This window comes from Phyllobates terribilis, unplaced genomic scaffold, assembly GCF_046119375.1.
Source record: "Phyllobates terribilis strain yellow unplaced genomic scaffold, ASM4611937v1 Scaffold_5__5_contigs__length_657084704, whole genome shotgun sequence".
In the NCBI taxonomy this organism is placed as follows: domain Eukaryota; kingdom Metazoa; phylum Chordata; class Amphibia; order Anura; family Dendrobatidae; genus Phyllobates; species Phyllobates terribilis.
In genome coordinates, this window is record NW_027362765.1 from 616,702,993 (window position 1) to 616,728,757 (window position 25,765).

General features: G+C 44.4%; 1 protein-coding gene across 1 annotated transcript in view; it reads right to left on the reverse strand.

Annotated features, from left to right (window-relative positions):
• LOC141273762 (protein ELYS-like) overlaps positions 1–25,765 on the reverse strand; it is a 113,517-nt gene that overhangs the window by 13,019 nt on the left and 74,733 nt on the right. Inside the window, exons 26-31 of the mRNA XM_073686100.1 lie at positions 17,401–17,502; positions 17,012–17,213; positions 16,619–16,819; positions 16,028–16,409; positions 9,255–9,424; positions 5,183–6,620 (exon numbers count right to left, since the gene is read on the reverse strand). Of these exons, the coding sequence (XP_073542201.1) occupies positions 5,183–6,620; positions 9,255–9,424; positions 16,028–16,409; positions 16,619–16,819; positions 17,012–17,213; positions 17,401–17,502 (2,495 nt within the window). The remainder of the gene's footprint in view (positions 1–5,182; positions 6,621–9,254; positions 9,425–16,027; positions 16,410–16,618; positions 16,820–17,011; positions 17,214–17,400; positions 17,503–25,765) is intronic.

Sequence of the window (25,765 nt, forward strand, 5' to 3'; positions counted from 1 at the left end):
CCTGGGGGCTGATATTACTAGCCAGGGAAGGGGCAATTAGCCAAAAATGTTCCCTGCCTATTAACAGCCCACAGCTGTTACCTTCGCGTTTACTGGCTAGATACAAGAGGGACCAATGAAAAAAATTGACGTAGGGTCCCCATATAAAATCTGACCAGCAAAGGCTAAACCGACAGCTGTGAGCAGATATTAATAGCCAAGGAAGGGGCCATGGATACTGGCTCCCTCCGAGGCTAATAGTATCAGCCCTCAGCGGCCCTAGAAATTGCGCATCCGTAAGATGCGCCAAATCTGGTGCTTAGTCTCCGCTCTTCCCACTTGCCCTGTGGCGGTGGCAAGTGGGGTAATAATGTTGGGGTTCATGTCAGCCTTGCATTAGCAGCTGGCATGAAGCCCAGGTTAGTAATACCGGGCGTCTATAAGACACCCCCATTACTAACCACATAGTATGGTTTTGAAAAACACACGGACTGAAAAAAATCCTTTATTTGAAATAAAAGTCCACACGGTTTTAATCATTTATTTAAAAATAAACAGTTATATTTACCTAACGCCTAATCCCCTGAAGCCATTGTCATCTGTAAAAGAAACAGAAAATAAAAATACTCACCTAACGTCCAATCCGCTGAAGCCAGTCACCTGAAAAAAATAAAATAAAACCACAACCATATCCCTCATCTGTTCGAGGTGATGACATTATCCACAGTGTCCCACAAAGATTTGGGTCAGTTCTAGAGCAGTCACAGCAGGCTATACATGGACACAGGAGTATAAAATCGCTCCTGTGACAGTGCACAGCACTGAGCTGCAGGGAGAGAAGTCACCGGAGTTCAATCAGCTGATAAGCTCTGGTGACCTCACGGCACCACTGCTGCATGAGAATTTTCTGACACAGCAACGGTGCAGTAAGTGAGGTCACTGGAGCTCATCAGCTGATTGAACTCTGGTGACCTCTCTCCCGGCAGATCAGCGCTATACATTGCCGGGAGCGATCACACTCCTGTCAGTGTATCGCTGGCTGCTGGATGATCTGATTGCCGTGGGACACTCGGGATTATGGCAGATATGTGAGTATATAGTGGTTTATTATTGTTTACAAGTGACATGGGCAAAGGGAATTAGGCAAAACCACACAAAGTTGACATGCAGCAGTTTTAAACGCATTGCAAATCCTGACTAGCGTTTTTTGCCCAATTCTTAGCGGAAAAAATGTTGCTAAAACGAACAGTGTGCACACAGCCTAAGGGTATTTGGTGCAGAAAATTCTGTATCTCTTGGCAGGAAAACGCAGCATCAAAAATGTTGCGATTTTGCCTAGTTTTTTCAGTGCATTCAATGGTTGAAAAACGCAGGCAAAAAAGCACAGAGAATTGACATGCTGCAGATTATTTTCTATACTCAACATGTGCATGACAGTTCAGGTTTCTCATTGACTTTGCTAGCACCAGGTTTTATCACAAATTTGCGCACAAAAAAACCCGCAACAAAAAAAAAGCACTAAATCTGCAACATGTGCACACAGCCTAGGGGTATGTGCACACGGTTGGGACTGGCAACACTTTGAAAGCAGCATACTTTATGCTGCGTCCAAATCGCTGCACGCAGGTGAATCCGCATGTGTAAATTGAACCATGCGGATTCACCGCAATCAATAAATTGTAGTGATCTAATTTCTGTTGCGGAGACTAGCCTGCTCTGCAAGAGAAATTAACATGCTGTGGTCTGGAAAGACGCACCGCATGTCCGAGGGTGATCCGCAGGTGCACAGAGACGCATAGTGGGAATGGGATATCTTGAAATCCCATCCACTATACTGTAACATCTGGCCACTCCGGATTGCACGCAGCGCTAGTGCGCTGCTTCCAATCCGCAGCGATTACTGATTGTGCGCACGTACCCTTACACTGAAATAATTGACATGCTGCAGATTTAAAGCTGCACCAAATCTGCAAGTCACAAATAAGCAATGTCTGCATGAGACTTCAGGATTCTCATTCACTTTGCTGGCTTCAGGAAATCCTTCAGGTTGTGACAAATCTGCACTGAAAAACGCAGCAAAAATGGCAACATATGCACATAGCCTAATAGTCTATGGTGAGGATCACGTTTTTGTGTGTCTGATTTTGTTTAAAATCACGGATAAAATCCAATCAATACAAATATATGGATCTGAAAATGCTATCAATATGCAGTTTTTAACATTTGGAAGGTAGAAAAGGCTGTGATTTTTTTAATGCATACAAGAAAATTACTGCTGAAACACTGACTGTAAAAAGGGACATAATGACCAAAAACTGAGGAATGTCAGATTCAAAATGCTGATGAAATAAAACAGACATTTAAAGGGAACCTGTCACCCCCCTGGGCGATATCAGCCCTCAACTATGGGCATACCGGGTATAGAAAAATATATCTATACATACCTGTATGGCCCATAGCAGAGGTCTGATGGGAACCTGTCACCCCCCCCCCCCCCCCGGTGATATCAGACCTCTACTATGGGCATGCAGGTGATAGAAAAGTAACTCCATACTACCTGTATGGCCCATAGTAGAGGTCTGATGGGAATCTGTCACCCCCCCTGGGCGATATCAGACCTCAACTATGGGCATGCAGGTTATAGAAAAGTAACTCTATACTACCTGTATGGCCATAGTAGAGGTCTGATGGGAGTCTGTCACCCCCCCCCCGGTGATATCAGACCTCTACTATGGGCATGCAGGTGATAGAAAAGTAACTCTATACTACCTGTATGGCCATAGTAGAGGTCTGATGGGAATCTGTCACCCCCTGGGAGATATCAGACCTCTACTATGGGCATGCAGGTGATAGAAAAGTAACTCTATACTACCTGTATGGCCCATAGTAGAGGTCTGATGGGAACCTCTCACCCCCCCCGGTGATATCAGACCTCTACTATGGGCATGCAGGTGATAGAAAAGTAACTCTATACTACCTGTATGGCCCATAGTAGAGGTCTGATGGGAACCTGTCACCCCCTGGGCGATATCAGACCTCAACTATGGGCATACAGGGTATAGAAAAATAAATCTATGCATACCTGTATGGCCCATAGCAGAGGTCTGATTGCAAAGAAAACCACTTTAATCAATTCTATTTTGTACAGGCTTGGTGTCTGGGGAACGCCAAGCAATCCCCACCGATCTGCTTATTATTCCCCAAAATCCCCGCCTCTCTGCTTAATTATCATATCCCCCCACTCCCCTGCACGTCACAGGACTCTGTGTGGTGCACTGTGCTCCCTGACTTCCGGGCACGCGCAGAGGGCCGCTCACATAGAGCACGCTTTGCTTCATCCCGGCCTCGACTCTCCGTGCACTGTGCTGCAGGGTTCTATTGCGCAGGGGCCGGGGGTCACTGTCACTTTCCGGCACCTGCGCAATATAAACCTGCGGCGCAGAGCACAGGTAGATGGGGCCGGGATGAAGCAAAGAGTGCTCTATGTGAGCGGCCCTCTGCGCGTGCCCGGAAGTCAGGGAGCACAGTGCACGTCACAGGGTCTGTCACAGGGCCCTGTGACGTGCAGGGGAGGGGGGATATGATAATTAAGCAGAGAGGTGGGGATTTGGGGGAATAATAAGCAGATAGGCGGGGATTGCTTGGTGTCCCCCGGACACCAAGCCTGTGGAAAAAAGAATTTATTAAAGTGCTTTTCTCTGCAATCAGACCTCTGCTATGGGCCATACAGGTATTTATAGATTCACTTTTCTATAACCTGTATGCCCATAGTAGAGGTCTGATATCGCCCAGGGGGTGACAGGTTCCCTTTAAGGCCTTATACTTCTCTAGCAACTCTAAAACGCAATACATCTTCTGTGGTCAAGTTGCATCTTGTGTCTCGTTTCGTAACTACAGCCATGGATGAAGAGTAGGAGCCCACCAATATCGCAAATGTTCCTCTAGCAAAGCTTTAAATGATTAAATGAATGCAGCATGTCTATGAAACAATATATGTGTGGGATTTCTGCACCCATGTGTTGTACTACAGGTAGTTCCCACATGCACAGAACTGCTGTAACAGTTAGGAATTGCTATTAGCTGCAAATACACAGTTTTAAAACCTCAACTGAAGGATACAATTTAACAGGCCATACTTTAGTATATATACAAGTAGACAAGCTTTCCCCTACAAATTAACAGTAAACTTTACATCCAATGCTTTGTAAACCATACATGTTTCAGACACCCAAAAGAAAGAAGTGAAACACTAATGGTTTCACTGCATTTTCAGGTGACCTTTCAGAACAAACTGATGAGGGTACAGTACATTAGGAACACTATTTCTAGCCATTATGACTTGCACAGGCATTTTCAGCAGTTTTTACCTCTGAACTAGAAGATGCAGCAATTTCCCATGTGCTTTTCGGCTTTTATTTCCCTACAGTTTCCCTTGCCTGCCCTTTTATAACAGCAAGTGTAATTTGTTATCTCACCACAGACAGATCAGTATTGAGAATACATCAGTGCTGGGAAACAAAGTGGCTGATAAGTGGAGAAAGAATCATTTTTCTCTAATAAGATATATTACAAAAAGTTTCTGATCTCCATTTTTACTTTTGATTCATGAAACAAATAAGTGGTTTTAAAAATCAATGTATTTTCCAAATGGTCCTTTTGGAACGCAATTTTTCCTCCAAGCAAGAGAAGACTCTTTATATGATGTTTTATTACTTTGCCAGAATTCTTTTAATCTATACCTCATTCTATGTTGTTTTTGCACTTGCTATGTGAACACTGTGGTGCAATTATGTTAAGACGATCTTCCTCATTTCCTTTTTTTCCCCCTCTCTTTCTTTACTCTTCCTCCCTACCCCATTTTCTCTTTCCCTTTATTTGGTTGCCTTTCCTTTCCCTTCATCCCTTTCCAGACCCCTTGTTCGCTATACTGTAAAAATTTCCTAATAAAAAGAATTTTAAAGAAAAAATGTATTTGTCTAGAAGCCGGATATCATGGAGAATATCAGATGGCTAAAATACTCCTGCACGTTAGGGACTATGTCACAGGTTCAGCACCTATACATAGTATGAGTCTACTAAACCATGATGGTTCTATGGGGATCAGAGTTTTACCCAGTAGTACCATGATCCACATGTTGCGTCAACATTAAAGTTTCTTAGCATGGAACCATTATTTTAACAGGAAACGGAGGTCTAAACAAACCTTTTGGTTTTCTTCCACGTCTTGGTGTAAGTGATGAGAATGCAAATTCAACAGGAGTGGCATCTGGCATTGTAACAATGTTAGCTTTAGTCCTTGTTGAACGGGTTGTTCTCTTCTGCTCTTCATCGACATCAGCAGAATCCTCTATATCTGTTTTACCAATAGACTTTTTTGCAGTTTTTCTAGAATTGACTGTGATCACCTCTTGTGCTGTGACAATATTGTCATCTGTATCTTTTTTATCAATCTGATTTTCTGATTTGACTCTAGACCATCTTAAGAGTAGCCTTTTAGGAGAATGAGGAGGGCTGGAGTCAGGTTTGTTGGAAGCCTGTGAGGCACCAAGCTCAAAGTGTTTGACCAACTCATTCACAACTTGTTTGTTCCTTAGTCCCCTTGTACGTGTAGAAACAAGTGGTTCAGTCTCAACATTCTCAATGTTTGATTCACTTTCCCTCTCTTGTAGTACTTTGGACGATCTAGTAATTCTAGTAGGTGTTGTCGGCATTACAGTTTTTACATCCACAATATCTCCTGTATTTATGTGGTTATCCAATGCTGCAGCTTTTCCTCTGCGGGTTCTAGCAGGAGAGGCTGGCATCTTTGTTACAATTTCTTCTGTAACAGTGGTTTCCCTTTCTGTGGACTGAGTTTGATCAGAAGCAGAATTTTTAGTTCTTCTAGAAATTCTTGTGGTAGTAATGGATGGTTGGTCCTCTTGTTGGATTGATAATGTTGTACTTAAGTTTTCAGGATTATCCTTGGTTTTTCTACTGCCTCTTTTAGGGGTTGTAGGAAGTGGAAGGGTATTGTCAGATACCTTAGTAGTTCTCCTGATATTTCTGCGAGAGGTTGGAGGCTTTATTAGTATAGTAGATTTGCCTTCAGTTGGAGAAGTCTGAAATTCATCCAGATTAAGCTTCTGCTCATCTACTTTTTCAGGGGGTGTTATCCTTAGAACTGTGTTAGAGTTTGTTTGCTTAACCTTGTTTACAGGTGTCCTAGCGATATCGTGTGCATTTCTGAGTTTCCTTTCAGTTTCATTTTCAGAAACTGAATCACTATTAACTTCTTCCGTAAAATCCTTATCCCTATTTTCTTTAAGAGCATCGAGCACGTTTTCTGCAATGGCTGCATTGATAGGTTCAGGCATAAAAGGCAGTGTTTCAGTAACCTTAGTCCCTTCCTCAGTGCCAAGAGCCAAGGCATTATCACAAGTTTCATCACTGCTAACTGTAGCTGTCAAATTGACCTTTTCATCACTGAGATCACATGGATCCATTGATGGTGCTTTTAAGGTTTTTAAGGCAGATTCATAATTGTTGCAATAATAACGGTCAGCATTATTCTCCCCATTAGGGTCCTCAACGGCTGAACTTATTTGTTGATATGTCACCTCTGGTTCAGGGTCTTTAATATTCACGGTGTAATCCAAATCCTGAGAAAAAAACAACTTATAGTGTTTATAACACATAGTGACAGTTGATAAGTAAAAGAAAAGACAAGTTAGCAGTCATTTTGCTTTGCTGTCTGCAGGAGAGGAACTTGGTGTCATCCGGTTGTCTAGATCAGTGGTCCCCAACCTTTTTTGCACCAGGGACCGGCTTGAAGCAAGATCATTTTTCCATGGCCCAGCAAGGAGGGGGTGGGGTGGGCGGGGCTTTGGTCATATGGGGGCGGGGTAATGGAGGGATTTGGAGTTTAGTGCATACTTATCATATAGTGTAGACCAGGTCCCCGCCAGGAGCTATGCCAGGAGCCCCACATAATGTGCTGTGCCAGGAGCCGCATCACTGAGGCCCCATCACGCCCTGCAGCAGGACAGGGCAGCTGTCCTGACAGCTGCTGTTCAGCTGCATTTACTTCATCCCAGGGGCGGACACAGACTGTAGTGGGCCCCTGTGCAAGAAATTTTTGGGGGCCCCCCCCACCCTTCATAAGGCAACAAAGTTATGTAAACATAACCCCCCCATGTGCAGCTCACCCCCGTGCATCTCTCATCCCCCTCCGTGCATCTCTCATCCCCCTCCGTGCATCTCTCATCCCCCTCCGTGCATCTCTCATCCCCCTCCGTGCATCTCTCATCTCTCCCCTCCCTCCCATGTGCATCTCTCATCTCTCCCCTCCCTCCCATGTGCATCTCTCATCTCTCCCCTCCCTCCCATGTGCATCTCTCATCTCTCCCCTCCCCCCATGTGCATCTCTCATCTCTCCCCTCCCTCCCATGTGCATCTCTCATCTCTCCCCTCCCTCCCATGTGCATCTCTCATCTCTCCCCTCCCCCCCATGTGGATCTCTCATCTCTCCCCTCCCCCCCATGTGGATCTCTCATCTCTCCCCTCCCCCATGTGCATCTCTCATCTCTCCCCTCCCCCCCATGTGGATCTCTCATCTCTCCCCTCCCCCATGTGCATCTCTCATCTCTCCCCTCCCCCCATGTGCATCTCCCATTCCCCCCACTCCTAGTTAATTGTATTTAAAAAAAAATAAAACTTGTTATACTTACCCCCATGCGATCCCTGCAGAATCCTGGCGCTCGTCCAAATCGCTGACACCAGGTTCTCCTGACTTCCGGCCATGTGACGGCGCCGTCACATGACCGGAAGTCAGGGGAATCATGAAGGTGCTGCCGCAGCAGCGCAGCGCTAAGATGTCCCGGACCCGGCGCTTAGCATGCTGGAGTCAGGGCAGTCATGCCCTGATGGCGGCCCTGCTGGAGGCTGGAGGGGCCCCCTCTCCCCGCGGACCGGCTGAAAAACCCCAACGGCCCGGTCCTGGTCCGCGGACCGGCGGTTGGGGACCTCTGGTCTAGATGACTACTTGCTCTTCCTTATAAGTGGAAATATAATTCAAAGTCAACAAGTATATGAAATTATTCATGCAATACAGAGGCGTAACAGAATATTGGTCTTGGCCACAAAAAAAGTAAAACCATACCTTTATGTCCCCTGATTGCAAAGCATTTTTTTGTTTGCACCTCTGTTAACATTACTCATTCATTTGTCTGATGAATGTAGTGCAGAGTGTCAAAGAAGCATGAAAAAGACGCTGACAATCATCATAGCAGCGCCAGCAGAGTAATATTTTGACATTTAGACTATTTTGTGTCCTCTTAGGACATCAGAACAAAGCAATTTAGCAGAAGACATAGAAGATTTGGATGCCACCAAGGAGAATCAAAAGCTCCAGGTACAGATAAAATAATCTTACGATAACGATTTCACGGGATGACACTACTGAGGCCAGTTGGACAGTCCCCATACTGACGGGTGAAAACTGTCCTGTTGCCAATTCAATCAAAATTATGTCATTAGATCTGCAAACAAATGGGGCTGCAGCAGAAGAACAGAGGCAAGCAAGAGAAAAATAATGGTCTGCAATCAGAGTAAAGGAATAAAGGTGTGGTGCTAGGTAACAGAAAATAGCAGCTAATATCAGTAACACAATACAACATAAGAACACTATAATAATGGAAACTCTTGTAGATACACTTATGACAACCAGCACTGCACACCAGAAAGCTAGCATTATATGAATACAAGGTCGTTGTAGGTTAAACCACAGCGGTAAGGTTTGATTTTATTTAAATATTATAGTGTTTAAAGGGAAGCGGTCACCAGTGAATCGGGCTCTATGATTGCAGTCAGGTATGTTCTTCCAGTAACTGCTCTGACATTTCAGAGCCGGCTTCTCCTCCTACTGGTTTAGTTGATTGAAAGGCACACAGATGGGAAAGTTCAATCGACGAGAGCAGCGCAAGGAGAAGTCGGCTGGGGCATGGCGTCGTACTAGTCAGGTCTCTCCTTATGGTCCCTGACTGGCTCTTCAAACTAATTGTTCTCTCAAACACCATTGTGTTTAAAAGAATGACATACCTGGCTGTAATACAAACGGAAAGCTCTAGGTAAAATGGTTTTGTTTAATAAAAAATGAACAAAAAAACCCTGTTAGAAACAAATTTTACATAAAAAAAAAACAACAACAAAAAAGATAGACAATGCATCGAAGCCTAACTTTTTCTCACACTTCTACAGTAAGCTTAGAAGCAAACTGTGGTAACCATTATCATTACCTGAATCTCCGCAAAGTGAGAAAATAGGGGTGCGATAGAAGGAATTTCCTTAACAATTAGAACATTCTCCTCCATAATTTGCAGCTCAGATTCATGCGCTTTCTTTTCTTGACCAAGATTTTCAGAATGGGTACTCTCAATTTCTTCACTATCATGAATACTAATCACAGCTGAAGAAAAGAAATATATATAATTTTTATTTTTTTTTTTCAAAAAAAGGGCCGCCATTCAAATACATACAAGCTGTTAATACTGAGAAGTGCAGATACCCCTGTCCATTTTACCATTTTCATTTCCAATCTGGTAGAACAGGGTTCCCCAACTCCAGTCCTTAAGGCCCACCAGCAGATCATGTTTTCAGGATTTCCTTACTATTATTTTGACCGATTGTAGTGTCATTATATGCGGTGGTTTCACATGTACAGACAACAAAAATGCGGTATTAGAACACAGCGTTTTGGACGCAACAAAAATATGCTGCATTCAAAGTGCTGCTGAGTGCTGATCGGAGGGACGTAGCGGCTAATGAACCAGCAGTGAGCTGTTATTTAATGGCCAGGGACCAGGCACCTTCCCAGGCTAAAAATACCAGCTCACAGCAGCCGCATAATTTACATGAATAGAAATGCTAATTAAGACTGGGTGAATGTGACTAGCTTTTGAAGTACAAAAACGTTGTAAAAAACGCATGTAAAACACCAAGGTTACTTATCGGTAGCCGGTTTTTCCTGAACCCATGACAGCACACCTTGAGAGGGTTCCGCCCCACCAAGGACAGGAAACGGTCTGAAATAAAAGGGAGGTACCTCTCTCTCGCTTCAGTTGGTTTCCTGTTCTTGATGGGAACCAGTCTGTGGAAGAAAAGAATGCTGTACCTGGATCTGTTCCGGTGTAAAAGAGTGGGCACCGGCCTGTGCACCGGGTTCCAGGCTTCAGAAGCGCCGTCCAAGGCGCAGTGGTCTGCGGGGAACCGGAGCCCTGCTCACCGCCTGCGCACGCTCGGACACGGCCCCAGGGAACCATGGACGGCGCTTCTGGAGCCTGGAACCCGATGCACAGGCCGGTGCCCGCTCTTTCACACTGGAACAGACCCAGGTACAGCATTCTTTTCTTCCACAGACCGGTTCCCTTCAAGGACAGGAGACCAACTGAAGCGATGGAGAGGTACCGCCCTTTTATTTCAGACAGTTTCCTGTCCTTGGTGGGGCGGATCCCTCTCAAGGTGTGCTGTCATGGGTGAGGGGAAAAAACGCATGTAAAATCTGCATGTAAAATCCGCATGCGATTTATCTGCCAAGGAGAGACAAAAACGCTCAGGAAATTTCAGCTTCAAATCCGCATCGTGCGCAAATACCCTTACACAGGTGATGGAATTACTGCCTGTGCAGGTAATGTAATTATCACCTGAGCAATACTAATGAAATCCTGAAAACGTGACCTGTTGGTGGGCCTTGAGCACTTCAGTTTGGGGAAGACTGTTGTAGAACATAAACCCTGAATCGAGTTTGCACTGCATAGATAGTTGTAGATAAAATAGGCCATACGCTTCAGGTTCTAGATGGCTGGAAAAGCCCATTAAGATTAAACTCCATTTTGATGCCTTTTTATGACAGCTGAAGATTGAATGCAGATATCTTAAGAAAAATGCAAGTAAGTTTTGGATTTTTTGAGGGGATGTTGTTGGGTGCTGGCTGTAGTTGAATAGTGTTTCGATGGCAGATCTGCATCGCATAAATTTATGCTGACACTAGGCCACAGATAACAGCAGAGACCGCATCATATTTTATAAATACAAATTGCTGATCAATCTTCTAAAACGACCATCTTTACAGTGCAACCATGACAGACGAGCCATTCAGGATATCCCTAATGGTTTGCTTTAGTGTTCTTTGAGGGTCAGCTCGCATATGATCACATGCATTCAAGAAATGGCAAGTGTAAGGGGAAATGACATGGTCTTATCATGCACAGCCACACTTTGCACATTGTATTGACAGGCTGATTTTACAGAGGACCCAGCATATCTGCTTAGTATCGGCAACAAAATGGACATGCTGTGCATTTCATTACTCAAAGACTGTCCTCAAATCAACACCATTCCTCTGCAAAGTGTGAATAGGGCTTTAACCCCTTTACAACCCAAGCTGGTTTGCACATTAATCACCAGGCCAATTTTTACAATTCTGACCACTGTCACTTTATGAGGTAATTACTCTGGAACGCTTCAACGGATCCCACTGATTCTGAGATTGTTTTTTCGTGACATATTGTACTTCATGATAGTGGTAAAAATTCTTCGATATCACTTGCGTTTATTTGTGAAAAAAATGGAAATTTGGCAAAAATTTTGAAAATTTAGCAGTTTTCAAAATTTGAATTTTTATGCCCTTAAATCAGAGCGATATGTCACACAAAATAGTTAATAAATAACATTTCCCACATGTCTACTTTACATCAGCACAATTTTGGAACCAAAATTTTTTTTATTGGGGAGCTATAAGGGTTAAAAGTTGACCAGCGATTTCTCATTTTTCCAACAAAATTGACAAAATCATTTTTTTAGGGACCACATCATATTTAAAGTCACTTTGAGGGGTCTTTATGACAGAAAATACCCAAAAGTGACACCATTCTAAAAACTGCACCCCTCAAGGTGCTCAAAACCACATTCAAGAACTTTATTAACCCTTCAGGTGCTTCACAGGAATTTTTGGAATGTGGTTGAAAAAAAAAAATTGGTTAGACCCAATTTTTTTTTATTTTCGCAGGGGTAACAGGAAAAAATGGACCCCAAAATTTGTTGTGCAGTTTCTCCTGAGTAAGCAGATACCCCATATGTGGGGAAAAACCACTGTTTGGGCGCACGGCAGGGTTCGGAAGGGAAGGAGCGCCATTTGACTTTTTGAATGTAAAATTTGCTTGAATAATCAGTGGATGCCATGTTGCATTTGGAGAGCCCCTGATGTGCCTAAACAGTGGAAACCCCCCACAAGTGACACCATTTTGGAAACTAGACCCCTCAGGGAACTTATCTAGATGTGTGGTGAGCACCTTGAACCCCCAGGTGCTTCACAGAAGTTTATAACATTGAGCCGTAAAAATAAAATTTTCACATTTTTCCCACAAAAATGTTTTTCAGCCCCAATTTTTGCATTTTCATAAGGGTAACAGAAGAAATTGCACTATGCAGTTTGTTGTGCAATTTCTCCTGAGTTAGCAGATACCCCATATGTGGGGGAAAACCACCGTTTGGGCGCGCGGCAGGGTTCGGAAGGGAAGGAGCGCCATTTGACTTTTTGATTGTAAAATTAGCTTGAATAATTAGCGGATGTGCCCCTGATGTGCCTAAATAGTGGAAACCCCCCACAAGTGACACCATTTTGGAAACTAGACCCCTCAGGGAACTTATCTAGATGTGTGGTGAGCACCTTGAATCCCCAAGTCCTTTACAGAAGTTTATAACATGGAGCCATGAAAATAAAAAAATCAAACTTTTTCCACAAAAAGGATGTTTTAGCCCCAATTTTTTTATTTTCACAAGGGTAGGAGGAGAAAATGGACCCCAAAAACTTTTGTGCAATTTCTCCTGAGTACACCAATACCCCATATGTGGGGAAAATACAGTGTTTGGGCGCACGGCAGAGTTCAGAAGGGAAGGAGCACTGTGTGACTTTTTGAACGCAAAATCGGCTGGAATCGAGAGCGGACCCCATGTCGCGTTTGGAGAGCCCCTGATGTGCCTAAATAGTGGAAACCCCCACAAGTGACACCATTTGGGAAACTACACTCCTCAAGGATTTTATCAAGGGGTATAGTGAACATTTTGAACCCAGAGGTACGAGACAGAATTTGATGACATTAGGTCATCATATTGAATAAGTTGTCATTAGTCTTGAGCGCAAGGGCTCGCTGCTTGAGTTTGCATCGGGTACTCGGGTATGCACCATGTATCACGGGTGCTCAAGTGAAATGCTCGAGTCCCTGCCCGCATGTTTCACGGTTATTAGACACCCCCAAAAAAACATGCTGGGATCGCTCGTGCATGGCAGGCAATCCCCACAAGGTTTTTTTGGCCACGAAGTATGTGGGGCGGAGACTCGAGCACCCGCGATACTCAATGCATACCCGAGCACCCAATGCAAACTCAAGTAGCGACCACTTGCGTTCAACACTAGTTGCCATATCGTCATTTTTTTTTTCTTTTGAAGAAAAAAAAAAAACCAACCCTAACATTAGCACAACCCTAACCTCAACCCCAACCCCAGCGTTTATTTTTCACGCCGTTCCTAGTGCGGTATAAGTGATTAGACGACTTTATTCTTTGGGTCGGTGCGACTACAGAGATACCAGAATCATATCGGGTTTTTATGATTGACAGCTGTCACACACTAAAAGACACATTTTGTAAAATCTAGTTTTTGCATCGCCATATTTTGAGAGCTATAATTTTTCCATATTTTGGTCGGCAGTCATGTGACTGCTTGCTTTTTGCGGGATGAGTTGACGTTTTTTATTGGTACCATTTTCAGGCACGTGCCATTTTTTGATCGCTTTCTATTCCAGCTTTTGGGAGGCAGAATAAACAAAAACCAACAATTCAGGAATTGTTTTTTTTTAAATTTTTTTTTATTCTACTCCGGGTGTGGTAAAATTGATAAGGCAGCTTTATTCTTCAGCTCCATACTTACTCCATACTCCATATTTATTCAGCTCCATACATCTAGTGACGCAGCCGTCCAGTGAGCGCAGCCTTGCTTCATACACTTGTATGGAGCGAAGCCGCGCCTCGTGTAGTGACGCAGCCGTCCAGTGGGCGCAGCCTTGCTTCATACACTTGTATGGAGCGAGGCCGCGCCTCATCTCGTGACGCAGCAGTCCAGTGGGCGCAGCGTTGCTTCATACACTTGTATGCAGCGAGGCCGCGCCTCATCTAGTGACGCAGCTGTCCAGTGGACGCAGCCTTGCTTCATACACTTGTATGGAGCGAAGCCGCGCCTCGTCTAGTGACGCAGTCTTCCAGTGAGCGCAGCCTTGCTTCATACACTTGTATGGAGCGAAGCTGCGCCTCGTGTAGTGACGCAGCTGTCCAGTGGGCGCAGCCTTGCTTCATACACTTGTATGGAGCGAGGCCGCGCCTCATGTAGTGACGCAGCCGTCCAGTGGGCGCAGCCTTGCTTCATACACTTGTATGCAGCGAGGCCGCGCCTCATCTCGTGACGCAGCAGTCCAGTGGGCGCAGCGTTGCTTCATACACTTGTATGCAGCGAGGCCGCGCCTCATCTAGTGACGCAGCTGTCCAGTGGACGCAGCCTTGCTTCATACACTTGTATGGAGCGAAGCTGCGCCTCGTGTAGTGACGCAGCCGTCCAGTGGGCGCAGCCTTGCTTCATACACTTGTATGGAGCGAGGCCGCGCCTCGTCTAGTGACGCAGCCGTCCAGTGGGCGCAGCCTTGCTTCATACACTTGTATGGAGTGAGGCTGTGCCTCGTCTAGTGACGCAGCCGTTCAGTGGGCGCAGCCTTGCTTCATACACTTATATGGAGTGAGGCTGTGCCTCGTCTAGTGACGCAGCTGTCCAGTGGGCGCAGCCTTGCTTCATACACTTGTATGGAGCGAAGCCGCGCCTCGTCTAGTGACGCAGCCGTCCAGTGGGCGCAGCCTTGCTTCATACACTTGTATGGAGCGAGGCCGCGCCTCGTCTAGTGACGCAGCCGTTCAGTGGGCGCAGCCTTGTTTCATACACTTATATGGAGTGAGGCTGTGCCTCGTCTAGTGACGCAGCTGTCCAGTGGGCACAGCCTTGCTTCATACACTTGTATGGAGCGAAGCCGCGCCTCGTCTAGTGACGCAGTCTTCCAGTGGGTGCAGCCTTGCTTCATACACTTGTATGGAGCGAAGCCGCGCCTCGTCTAGTGACGCAGTCTTCCAGTGGGTGCAGCCTTGCTTCATACACTTGTATGGAGCGAAGCCGCGCCTCGTCTAGTGACGCAGCTGTCCAGTGGGCGCAGCCTTGCTTCATACACTTGTATGGAGCGAAGCCGCTCCTCGTCTAGTGACGCAGCTGTCCAGTGGGTGCAGCCTTGCTTCATACACTTGTATGGAGCGAAGCCGCGTCTCGTCTAGTGACGCAGCTGTCCAGTGGGCGCAGCCTTGCTTCATACACTTGTATGCAGCGAGGCCGCGCCTCATCTAGTGATGCAGCCGCTCTGACCGTGAGTAAGCATAACACCCATTGTAGTCGATGAGCATGCTGACATCAATTTTTTTGTGGACCGATTGCCTGCAAAAAAAAATTGAAGACAAATATACGAATAGAAACATGTCTGCTTCTGATCTAATTTGTACATCAAATTCGTCCCCTAAATGGATCCATACAAAATAAAAGCGAACCCTCGGATCCATGTGCTCTAAATGGATGAGAATTGAAACAAACTGATGTAGTCTGGCTTTTTTTGTGCACAAAAAAAAAAGAGGGGGACTCTAAATTAATTCTTAGTCTTATTTAATGCTCATGCAGAGGTTCTTGAAACTTGGTCTGAGCGCAGACCATAATGCACAAGTTATCTGCGGGTCTCACACCTTGATATGAACAACCTCATAGGCATAAATGTGGCAGAGGAGATATAATTACATTGCTAATTATGGTAAAGATTTCCTCCAAAGCCACATGTCAATCTCTGCCGCCTCTATACAATGGTGTGTGAGTATTTTATGCGCTGCTCTACCTGCAATCAAACATGAGCACACACAGGACATCATGGATGTGACATACCTTTCTCTGGTGTCTCCAGGGCTTCCACAATTGGGTGGTGGACATCTCCAGTTACTAGCACACGGTCCAGCTCAGCATGTGGCTGCTGTTCACTACCTGAAGAATTCACAGTTGTTGAAACCACCTTGTCCTCAGGTGTTGGAGCATCATGATACTCTAGTGTTGTCTGGTTAGACCTTGCAGACACATTGCTTGCGTCTTTGCTAACCTCCATTTTGCTTGGGCTTCCATCTTGAATTCCAGATGAAGATTCATCCATTTCATCATTGTCTGTATTGGCATCATTTTCGGTAAGCATAGCCACTCTTTCTGCCCACATAGTGTCTCGACCAGACTTCAGAACAGGAGAAATTCTGGGCTCTTCTTGCTCAGTTGACAAAATCTGTTAGTAAAATATTGCTTAGTATTAAAAAAAAATGATGCGACAAAAAAAGAACTAGAGGAAAACTATTTAAGGTGTTAACGAACACAATTTTTTTTTTAACATGACATAAAAAGGTGCTCAATTCATAAATGTTAAAAACAGTGTAATATACTTACGTTAAGCATGCCCACATCAAATCAGACCACTATGCATAATGCGAGACTTACCCCTTTACTAAATTTCTTGCTAATTTGCTCCATAAAAGAGATTTTTAGTTGTCTGGACCGTAAAGGAGGTGCAATTGATCTTCCAGGGGAAACTGAAGGAGAGGCCAAAGGAGTTGTGTGTGTACTGGACCTCAGAACAGATTGGCGAGTGCGTGCAATATAGTCAGAAGCCCTTGTGCTTGCCATCAAGGCTTTTGCCTTCTAGAGAGAAACACACAAAAAAAACGTTACTACAATAAAATTTGATGAGCAGCATCAACAAATGAACAGACCGTAGAACAAATGTTAGGACTCAAAGCCCGAGTAATTAATGGAGTAGAGCATAAAGCTATTATGCGATGCATCTCAATCCTTTGCTAAACAAAGTAAAAATGTATGATGCTGAACCCTTACCTTTACCACCAGAGGTGTCTGCAGCAAGCTAAACTCCGATGCTTTGGAAAGGTTTTTTATCGGTGTAGATTTGAGAAGACTTGATTGGACAGGGCTGGAAGTCAGCAGGAAAGATCTGCAAGGTGTTTTGTAACGGACATTTGCAAAATCTGTGCCAAAGGAGGGTTCTGCCAGGACAGGGTGGACGGGAGAGTCCAACAGCCTGTAACATACAAACAACTAGGTTTATAAAAGGCATCACAATTACACATGATAAAAAAATGCTATAACAATTAACAAGGTTGGTCCACACAGGACATAACTGATTACGGACGGGGAGCCCTTCTGTGTGTACAAACCAATCCAAAAGCACAGTAGGCAGCAGCATGGAAAAAAAATGTACCACTAACCTGGAGTCTCTTCTAGTTTTCAATATTGGTTTACCAACAAAAGCATCAGTTATTTCCATTTTGGCATCTTGAGAAACTGGACTTGGGCTTTCATCTGTCAAACTGAAGAGCAGAAAAATCACATTCAGCTATTTCCATCTCTAATAGGGTTATGGAATGGAAAAGTAATTAAAGAGTTTTTTCATGAATGGACAACCCACTATTAAATGGTCCCAGAATGGTGCTGCACAAAAGGAAAAAATCTTTTTTTTCTATTTCTATTTTATTATTATTTCCTTATTTTATTTCCGCTTTACTTTATTTTTCTACTCCCTTTCTTTTACCTTTTGGTATTTTCTCGGCTTTATTTTACCTTGGCATTCTATCTTTTCATTGCTTCCCCTACACAACTCATTCCACATATCCATATCCACATACACATGCCAGGAAAATATTCTCCATTCTCTCCTGTGGGAGGATCTCACTGCAGGGGGCATCTTCTTAAGTGACCACTTGAGACATAGTGATATGTCACCTCTGGTCACATGATCTCCACCTAATGCTCCATTAAGGCGACACGTGTTGTGCTGGAGCGCAACGTCACATGTCAGAGGTCACACGCCTTAAACATGGCGCGGCCCACATTATCAGCTTTCTAGATAAAGCAGCAGATAACACTTTGCGCTCTACGCACTGAAAGTTATGCCATTCCTCAGCGCTGTTGCCACAGACCTTGTGCTATGTCTTTTCGCTCAGTCCTGCAATCTAGTAAATAATAATAATCTTTACTTATATAGCGCCAACCTATTCTGCAGCGCTTTACAATTCAGAGGTTCACACACAACAGTCATAAGTAACATAGCTAAACATAATACAATAATTAAAGCAAAAATAATAATGACCCTGCTCGTAAGAGCTTACAATCTACAATGAGGTGGGGGGTGACACAAAGTGCAGGGGCCTATTCACAATAATCGTCCAGCCATCTTGAGGGGATGAGCGATAGATAAAGGCTGCATGAGCTCGTCACCAGCCAGAATCTGTAGAGCTTTTGGGTTCGGTGGAGACTTATGTTTGGAGAAATAATGAATGGGCTATAAAAATATAAAAACACTTCGATTAGGGAACGCGATAGGCCACCCTAAACAGGTGTGTTTTTAGGAAGCACCTAAAACCGTGTAAGTTGTGGCTCGTCCTAATTTCTTGGGGTAGAGCATTCCAAAGAATAGGTGCAGCTTGGGAGAAGTCTTGGAGCCGGGAGTGGGACGTATGGATTAGTGCGGATGTTAGTCGATGGTCGCTTGCGGAGCGTAGAGAACGAGTAGGCTGATAAACAGAAATGAGGGAGGAGATGTAGGGGGGTGCTGCACTGTGTAGAGCTTTGCGGGTGAGAATAAGCAATTTAAATTGGATCCTATAATGTATAGGCAGCCAGTGCAATGACTGGCATAGAGCGGAAGAATCTGAGTAACGATTAGCCAGATAGATGACCCTGGCTGCAGCATTAAGGATGGACTGGAGAGGGGAAAGTTGAGTGAGGGGGGGGCCAATTAATAGAGAATTACAGTAGTCAAGGCGGGAGTGGATCAGGGCAAAAGTGAGGGTTTTTGTGGTTTCCAAGGAGAGAAAGGGGCGGATTCTAAAGATGTTCTTCAGGTGCAAGCGACAAGACCGGGCAAGAAATTGTATATGGAAGGTGAAGGAAAGATTGGTGTCAAACACAACGCCCAGACAGCGCGTCTGCTGGCTCAGCGTCATTGTGGTGCCACACACGGAGAGGGATATGTCAGATTTAGGGAGGTGAGTAAAAAGTGGGAGCAGAAGTTGTTCAGTTTTAGAAAGGTTGAGTTTCAGATAAAGAGCGAACATGATGTTGGAAACTGTGGACAGACAGGATGAGGTGTATAGTTGTGTGTCATCAGGATAAAGATGTTACTGAAAGCCAAATTTGCTGAAGGTCTTTCCAATTGGGGCAGTGTAGAGAGAGAAGAGAAGTGGGCCAAGGACTGAACCCTGAGGAACCCAAAAAGCAAGAGGAAGGGGGGGAAGAAGTGGAGCCAGCGAATGATACACAAAGAGCGGTCAGATAGATAAGAGGAGAACCAGGAGAAAGCAGTGTTTTTTTAAGCCAATTCAGTGGAGCATAGAGAGGAGGTGGTGGTCAACGGTGTCGAAAGCTGCAGAAAAGTCAAGAAGAATGAGCAGAGAGTAGTCACCGTTACGTTTTGCTGTCAGAAGGTTCATTGGTTACTTTGAGGAGTGCAGTTTCTGTAGAATGTAGAGGGCAGAAGCCGGTCTGTGATGGGTCTAGAAGAGAGTGAATGGAGAGGTAAAGGGTAAGGCGGGAGTAGACCAGGCGCTCCAAGAGTTTAGAGATAAAGGGGAGATTGGAGACTGGTCTGTAGTAGTTTGTGCAGGAAGGGTCAAGAGAGGGCTCTTTTAATAATGGAGTAATGATGACATGTTTGAAGGAGAAGGGGAAGTTACCAGATGAGAGGGAGAGGTTGAAGATTTTAGTTAGGCGAGTAGTGATGACTGAAGAGAGAGACTGGAGTAGGCGAGAGAGAATAGGGTGCATGGACTGGCATGAGAAGAAGAGAGGAGCCTGGAGACTACTTCTTCTGTGACTGGGTCAAATGTGGAGAGTGATCTAGAGCAGGGTTCCCCAACTCCAGTCCTCAAGGCCCACCAACAGGTCATGTTTTCAGGATTTCCTTAGTATTACACAGGTGATAATTCCATCACCTGCACAGGCAATAATTCCATCACCTGTGCAATACTAAGGAAATCCTGAAAACATGACCTGTTGGTGGGCCTTGAGGACTGGAGTTGGGGAACCCTGATCTAGAGGAGATGTGGGGAGGGATGGGAGTCACGGAACATGGTGGCTGGGAGCTGATTTCCTGATAAATGTTCTCTGCGAAGTAGGAGGCCAGGTCGTCAGCACAAATGTCTGTGATAGGGGCCAGCACTTTAGGACTGAGGAGGGAGTGATAGGTGTCGAAGATTTTTTTTGGGTTGTTGGATAGTGAAGAGATCAGGGTGGTGAAGTATGTCTGTTTGGCAACATGAAGAGTTATAGGTTTTTAACAAATTCATAGTGGATAAAGTTTTCTAGTGTGCGAGTTTTCCTCCATAGGCGTTCAGCATTCCTAGAGCATCGCTGGAGAAATCGGGTTTGCGGTGTCAGCCAGGGCTGTTTTACTTTGTGTTTAGAGGTTCTGAGGGTGAGGGGCGCTTGTTGGTCCAGGGTGCTTCTGAGAGTGTCATTGTAGTGATTTACAGCCAGATAAGGACAGGAAAAAGAGGAGATTGGGGACAGTGATGAGTGAAGGGAGTCTATGAGGGTTAATGGCTTGTAAATTTCTGAATGTGTGATAGGTAGGAGTGTGCTGGGGTGGGCAAGGATTTGTGAGCGTGAAGGAGAGACTGTTATGATCAGAGAGGGGAAGAGGGGAGTTATCTAGGTAGGGGATTGAACAAAGCCGTACAAAGACCAGATCAAGGGAGTTTCCGTTGTTTTGTTTCTCAGAGGATGATATTCAGATGCGATTCCAACTTATTCTTTGATTCATGTGTTTCTGGGAATTCTGGTTGTTCTATATATGATCTGTTTCTGGATGATGTGACTGGCATAGCTCATAGCAAGCTACAAAAACATTAATCTACAGTGGGTACGGAAAGTATTTAGACCCCTTTACATTTTTCACTCTGTTTCATTGCAGCCATTTGGTAAATTCTAAAAAGTAAATTTTTTTTTTCTCTCATTAACCCCTTAAGCCCCGCGGGTGGTTTGCACGTTAATGACCGGGCCAATTTTTACAATTCTGACCACTGTCACTTTATGAGGTAATTACTCTGGAACGCTTCAACGGATCCCCCTGATTCTGAGACTGTTTTTTTGTGACATATTGTACTTCATGATTGTGGAAAAATTTCTTCGACATCACTTGCGTTTATTTGTGAAAAAAACAGAAATTTGGCGAAAATTTTGAAAATTTTGCAATTTTCAAAATTTGAATTTTTAAGCCCTGAAATCAGAGCGATATGTCACACAAAAGAGTTAATAAATAACATTTCCCACATGTCTACTTTACATCAGCACAATTTTGGAACCAAAATTTTTTTTTGTTAGGGAGCTATAAGGGTTAAAAGTTGACCAGCGATTTCTCATTTTTCCAACAAAATTTACAAAACCATTTTTTTAGGGACCACATCACATTTGAAGTCACTTGGAGAGGTCTTTATGACAGAAAATACCCAAAAGTGACACCATTCTAAAAACTGCACCCCTCAAGGTGCTCAAAACCACATTCAAGAACTTTATTAACCCTTCAGGTGCTTCACAGGAATTTTTTGAATGTGGAAGAAAAAAATGAACATTTAACTTTTTTCACAAAAATGTTACTTTAGACCCAATTTTTTTTATTTTCACAGGGGTAACAAGAAAAAATGGACCCCAAAATTTGTTGTGCAATTTCCCCTGGGCACGCAGATACCCAATATTTGGGGAAAAAACACTGTTTGGGCGCACGGCAGGGCTCGGAAGGGAAGGAGCGCCATTTGACTTTTTGATTGTAAAATTTGCTTGAATAATTAGCGGACGCCATGTTGCGTTTGGAGAGCCCCTGTGTGCCCAAACTCTGGAGCTCCCCCACAAGTGACCCCATTTTGGAAACTAGACCCCCCAAGGCACCTATCTAGATTCATAGTGAGCACTTGGAACCCCAGGTGCTTCACAAATTGATTCATAAAAATGAAAAAGTGTTTTTTTTTTCACTTTTTCATTTTTACGAATCAATTTGTGAAGCACCTAGGGGTTCCAAGTGCTCACTATGCATCTAGATAGGTGCCTTGGGGGGGTCTAGTTTCCAAAATGGGGTCACTTGTGGGGGAGCTCCAATGTTTGGGCACACAGTGGCTCTCCAAACGCAACATGGCGTCCGCTAACAATTTGAGCCGATTTTCCATTCAATTTGTTACCGGACACCATGTCGCGTTTGGAGAGCCCGTGATGTGCCTAAACAGTGGAGCTCCCCCACAAGTGTCCCCATTTTGGAAACTATACCCCTCAAGGATTTTATTAAGGTGTATAGTGAACATTTTGAACCCAGAGGTACGGCACAGAATTTGTTTACATTAGGTCATCATATCGAATAAGTTGTCATTATTCTTGAGCGCAAGTGCTCGCTACTTGAGTTTGCATCGGGTACTCAGGTATGCACCATGTACAGCGTGTGCTCGAGTGACATGCTCGAGTCCCTGCTCCGCATGTTTCACGGTTATTAGACACCCAAAAAAAACATGCGGGGATCGCTCGTGCATGGCAGGCAATCCCCGTCAAGTTTTTTGGCAGCGAAGCATATGGGGCAGAGACTCGAGCATGTCACTCAAATACCCACGATACTCAATGCATACCAGAGCACCCGATGCAAACTCAAGTAGCGAGCACTTGCTCTCAACACTAGTAGCCATATCGTCATCTTTTTTTCTTACTTTTGAAAAAAATCCCAGCCCCAGCACAACCCTAGCCCCAGCACAACCCTAGCCCCAAACCCAGCCCTAACCCTAGCCCAATCCTAACCCAAGAGTTTATTTTTGACGCCGTTCCTTGTGCGGTATAAGTGATTAGACGACTTTATTCTTCGGGTCGGTGTGATTACAGCAATGCCAGAATCATATGGGGTTTTTATGACTGACAGCTGTCACACACTAAAAGACGCATTTTTTGTAAAATCTAGTTTTTGCATCGCCATATTTTGAGAGCTATAATTTTTCCAGATTTTGGCAGACAGTCATGTGACGGCTCGTTTTTTGCGGGATGACTTGACGTGGTTATTGGTGCCATTTTCAGGCACGTGACATTTTTTGATCGCTTTCTATTCCGATTTTTGGGAGGCAGAATAAACAAAAACCAACAATTCAGGAATTGTTTTTTTTTTTTTTTTTTTTTATTCTGTTCCGCGTGTGGTAAAATTGATGAGGTAGCTTTATTCTTCGGGTCAGTACGTTTACAGCGGTACCACATTTGTATCATTTTTCTATGTTTTGGCGCTTATACACAATAAAAGCTATTTTATAGAAAAAAATATTTTTTAGCATAGCTTTATTCTGAGAGCTATAACTTTTTTATTTTTCGGCTGATGGAGCTGTATGGTGGCTTGTTTTTTGCGGGACGAGATGACGTTTTCAGCGGTATCATTTTTATTTATATGCGTCTTTTTGATCGCGTGTTATTCCACTTTTTGTTTGGCGGTATGGTGATAAAGCATTGTTTTTTGCTTCGTTTTTTTTTTTTACCGTGTTCACTTGAAGGGGTTAACTAGTGGGACAGTTTTATAGGTCAGGTTGTTCCGGACGTGGCGATACCAAATATGTGTACTTTTATTGTTTTTTTTTTTGTTTTTTTTTATAATAATATTTATTGATGGGTACATTATATTTTTATTTTTGGTGTATTATTTTTTTTATAATATTTTTGCACATTTTTTTTTTTTTTTCCACTTTCACACAGTTTATACACTTTATTACTTTGTCCCACTCTGGGACTTTCACTTTTTTTTTTCTGATCGCCTGCATGGCACAGGAATGAAGCACCATCCCTATGCCATGAAGGCTGTCAGAAGTGCACAGTGTGAAGATTGCTTGGAGATGCACTGCGCATGCCCAAGCAATCTTCCTGCTCTCTGGTAACCCGGATGTTGTCATGACGACATTGGGTCGTCATGGCAACACCCGGGAAGCCTTTGCAGACTGCGCTGGAAGCCGGAAGAGGAGGTGAGTATCGCCGATCACCTCCCCTTGCCCCCGCAATGCCGCGATCGACTTCGATCGCAGCATCGCGGGGGTTAATGTGCTGGGAGCGGTGCAGGACCGCTCCCTGCACATAGTACCGGGTGTCAGCTGTGACAATCAGCTGACACCCGGCGGCGATCGCGCCCGCACAACCTGTGTGCGCGCGCGATCGCCATGACGTACTAATACGGGTCTGGCTCTTAAGTCCCAGGGCACAGACGCGTATTAGTACGTCAGATGTTATTAAGGGGTTAAAAGTACTCTCTGCACCCCATCTTGACGGAAAAAAAAATCAGAAATTAATAAATTTGCAAAAATTTCTACAAGAAAAACTGAAATATCTCATGGTCATAAGTATTCAGACCCTTTGCTCAGTATTCAGTAGAAGCACCCTTTTGAGCTAGTACAGCCATAAGTCTTCTTGGGAATGATGCAACAAGTTTTCACACCTGGATTTGGGGATCCTCTGCCATTCTTCCTTGCAGATCCTCTCCAGTTCCGTCAGCTTGGATGGTGAACGTTGGTGGACAACCATTTTCAGGTCTCCCCAGAGATGCTCAATTGGGTTTAGGTCAGGGCTCTGGCTGCGCCAGTCAAGAATGGTCACAGAGTTGTTCTGAAGCCACTCCTTTGTTATTTTAGCTGTGTTCTTACGGTCATTGTCTTGTTGGAAGGTGAACCTTCGGCCAAGTCTGAGGTCCAGAGCACTATGGAAGAGGTTTTCATCCAGGATCTCTCTGTACTTGGCCGCATTCATGTTTCCTTTAATTGCAACCAGTCGTCCTGTCCCTGCAGCTGAAAAACACCCCCAAAGCATGATGCTGCCACCACCATGTTTCACTGTTGGGATTGTATTGGGCAGGTGATGAGCAATGTCTGGTTTTCTCCACACGTACCGCTTAGAATTATCACCAAAAAGTGCTATCTTCATCTCATCAGACCAGAGAATCTTATTTCTCATAGCCTGGGAGTCTTTCATGGGTTTTCGAGCAAACTCTATGCAGGCTTTCCTATGTCTTGCACTGAGGAGAGGCTTCCGTCGGGCCACTCTGCCATAAAGGTCCGACTGGTGGAGGGCTGCAGTGATAGTTGACTTTGTGGAACTTTCTCCCATCTTCCTACTGCATCTCTGGAGCTCAGCCACAGTGATCTTGGGGTTATTCTTTACCTCTTTCACCATGGCTCTTCTCCCATGATTGCTCAGTATGGCTGGACGGCCAGGTCTAGGAAGACTTCTGGTGGTCCCAAACTTCTTCCATTTAAGGATTATGGAAACCACTGTACTCTAAGGAACCTTGAGTAATGCAGAAATTCTTTTGTAACCTTGGCCAGATCTGTGACTTGCCACAATTCTGTTTTTGAGCTCCTTGGGTAGTTCCTTTGAGCTCATGATTCTCATTTGGTCTGACATGCACTGTGAGCTGTGAGGTCTTATATAGACAGGCGTGTGCCTTTCCAAATCAAGTCCTATCAGTTTAATTAAACACAGCTGGACTCCAATTAAGGAGTAGAACCATCTCAAGGAGGATCACAAGGAAATGGACAGCATGCGACTTAAATGAGCAAAGGGTCTGAATACTTATCACCATGT